The following is a 1,445-nucleotide window of genomic DNA, read 5'->3' on the forward strand; positions in this document are numbered from 1 at the left end:
TGTGTGTGTGAACCATTGGCCTCTCGCGTGGAATCTGTAGCTTTATTGTGGTCAGACTGCTCAGATTCCTGGATGTCTGTCTAAAGCCACGGATCATTATGTGTTAACCGTCGCATGACACTGAAGCGCACCAGACCCCAGCTCTCCCAAAATAAGCCTGCATGTGTAATTCTTCCTCTGCTTTGCTTTTGTCAGAAATTACAGATTCTTTCTGTAATACTGGAGCCTGACCCGAATTTTCCATACGACAGGCACGCAAAGCTCTCTGAACATTTGCCTTGAAAAGCAGCAGTTCCGTATGACTGACCGCATGAGAGCCGCCTGCTAAAAGCAGAAAATAACCTGGTGTTTCTGAGACAAAAGTCATTGTTCTTCAGAGGATAATTGACACAGAGTCGCTCGCGCTGCCGTCTGAGAGAGTTACTGTAGTGGTGCTCCTCAAAACTCACACAGATTTACCACAACAACCTGCGATTCAGACACACACTCACACTAGTTCACACACACACACACACACACACACTCTCTTACCAGGACTTGACATAACGTTTCACTGTAAGTGTCTGAAGTGTGTGTGTCAGGTGTTGGTCAGTGATGCTCACCTGGTGGAAGCCCAGATAGTCGACTATGGTGGAGGAGGCGTAGAAGACCATCCCATCACTGCTGACGACCAGCGCAAAACCTGCTAAAGACTGAACACAACAAACACTCATCACTGACTGACCTGTGCTGTTAGGACTGTAATAAATATGTATCTGTGCATTTATCCATCCATCCATTCATCCATTCATTCACTCATTTATTCAGTCAGTGTGTGTAAAGGTTATTTCTGATATGAAGAAGTCAAACTCAAACTCAAACTTTGTGGCTGTATTTACTGTTGACTGTATCTGTGCTTCATGATCTTCATGGAAATCAGCACCTGCTGCTCGGAGCAGATCTGAGGTTAACAACAGAGACTTTACTCAGAAATTCAGCTCTGAAAGCGGATCATGAAAACTCTCTTTCTCTCTCTGTTGACATCCTGATGGCTTTTCCTCCTTTCTCACATTGTGACACAGACTTCAAAGCCACATCAAAAAGGTCACGAAAGAAACCAATTCAGAGAATTTCCACAGAAGCAGAGAGAAGGAGAATCTGGAATATTCCTCTCCTCTGGGATCAGTCTGTGATTCCTCAAGTCACGCAACACATTGTGCTGCTCAACGAGAGTCTCTGGAGCTCAGCGCTGCCTCGCGCTCGTCTGCTGTTAAGATGCTGCCGTCTGGTTTGTGTGAACTGTTCAAAACTAGTCAATCAACCTACTAGTTAAATCCAACTGTTCTAGTTCAACAGAATCAATGACACGGTTACTGTTGTCATCGGTGCACATGTGTACGGACACACACACACACACACATTCTCTCTCTCACACACACACACACACACACACACACTCTCTCACA

General features: G+C 45.3%; 1 protein-coding gene across 1 annotated transcript in view; it reads right to left on the minus strand.

The window, feature by feature from the left end:
• The window catches only part of LOC107668157 (uncharacterized), a 5,643-nt gene extending 4,595 nt beyond the window's left edge, over nt 1-1,048 (minus strand). The window contains exon 1 of the mRNA XM_016459952.1: nt 603-1,048. Within this exon, the coding sequence (XP_016315438.1) occupies nt 603-779 (177 nt within the window). The 5' untranslated portion in view covers nt 780-1,048. The remainder of the gene's footprint in view (nt 1-602) is intronic.
• Between the last annotated feature and the right edge of the window lie 397 nt (nt 1,049-1,445).

This window comes from Sinocyclocheilus anshuiensis, unplaced genomic scaffold (genome assembly GCF_001515605.1).
Source record: "Sinocyclocheilus anshuiensis isolate Anshui unplaced genomic scaffold, SAMN03320099.WGS_v1.1 scaffold2677, whole genome shotgun sequence".
NCBI lineage: Eukaryota > Metazoa > Chordata > Actinopteri > Cypriniformes > Cyprinidae > Sinocyclocheilus > Sinocyclocheilus anshuiensis.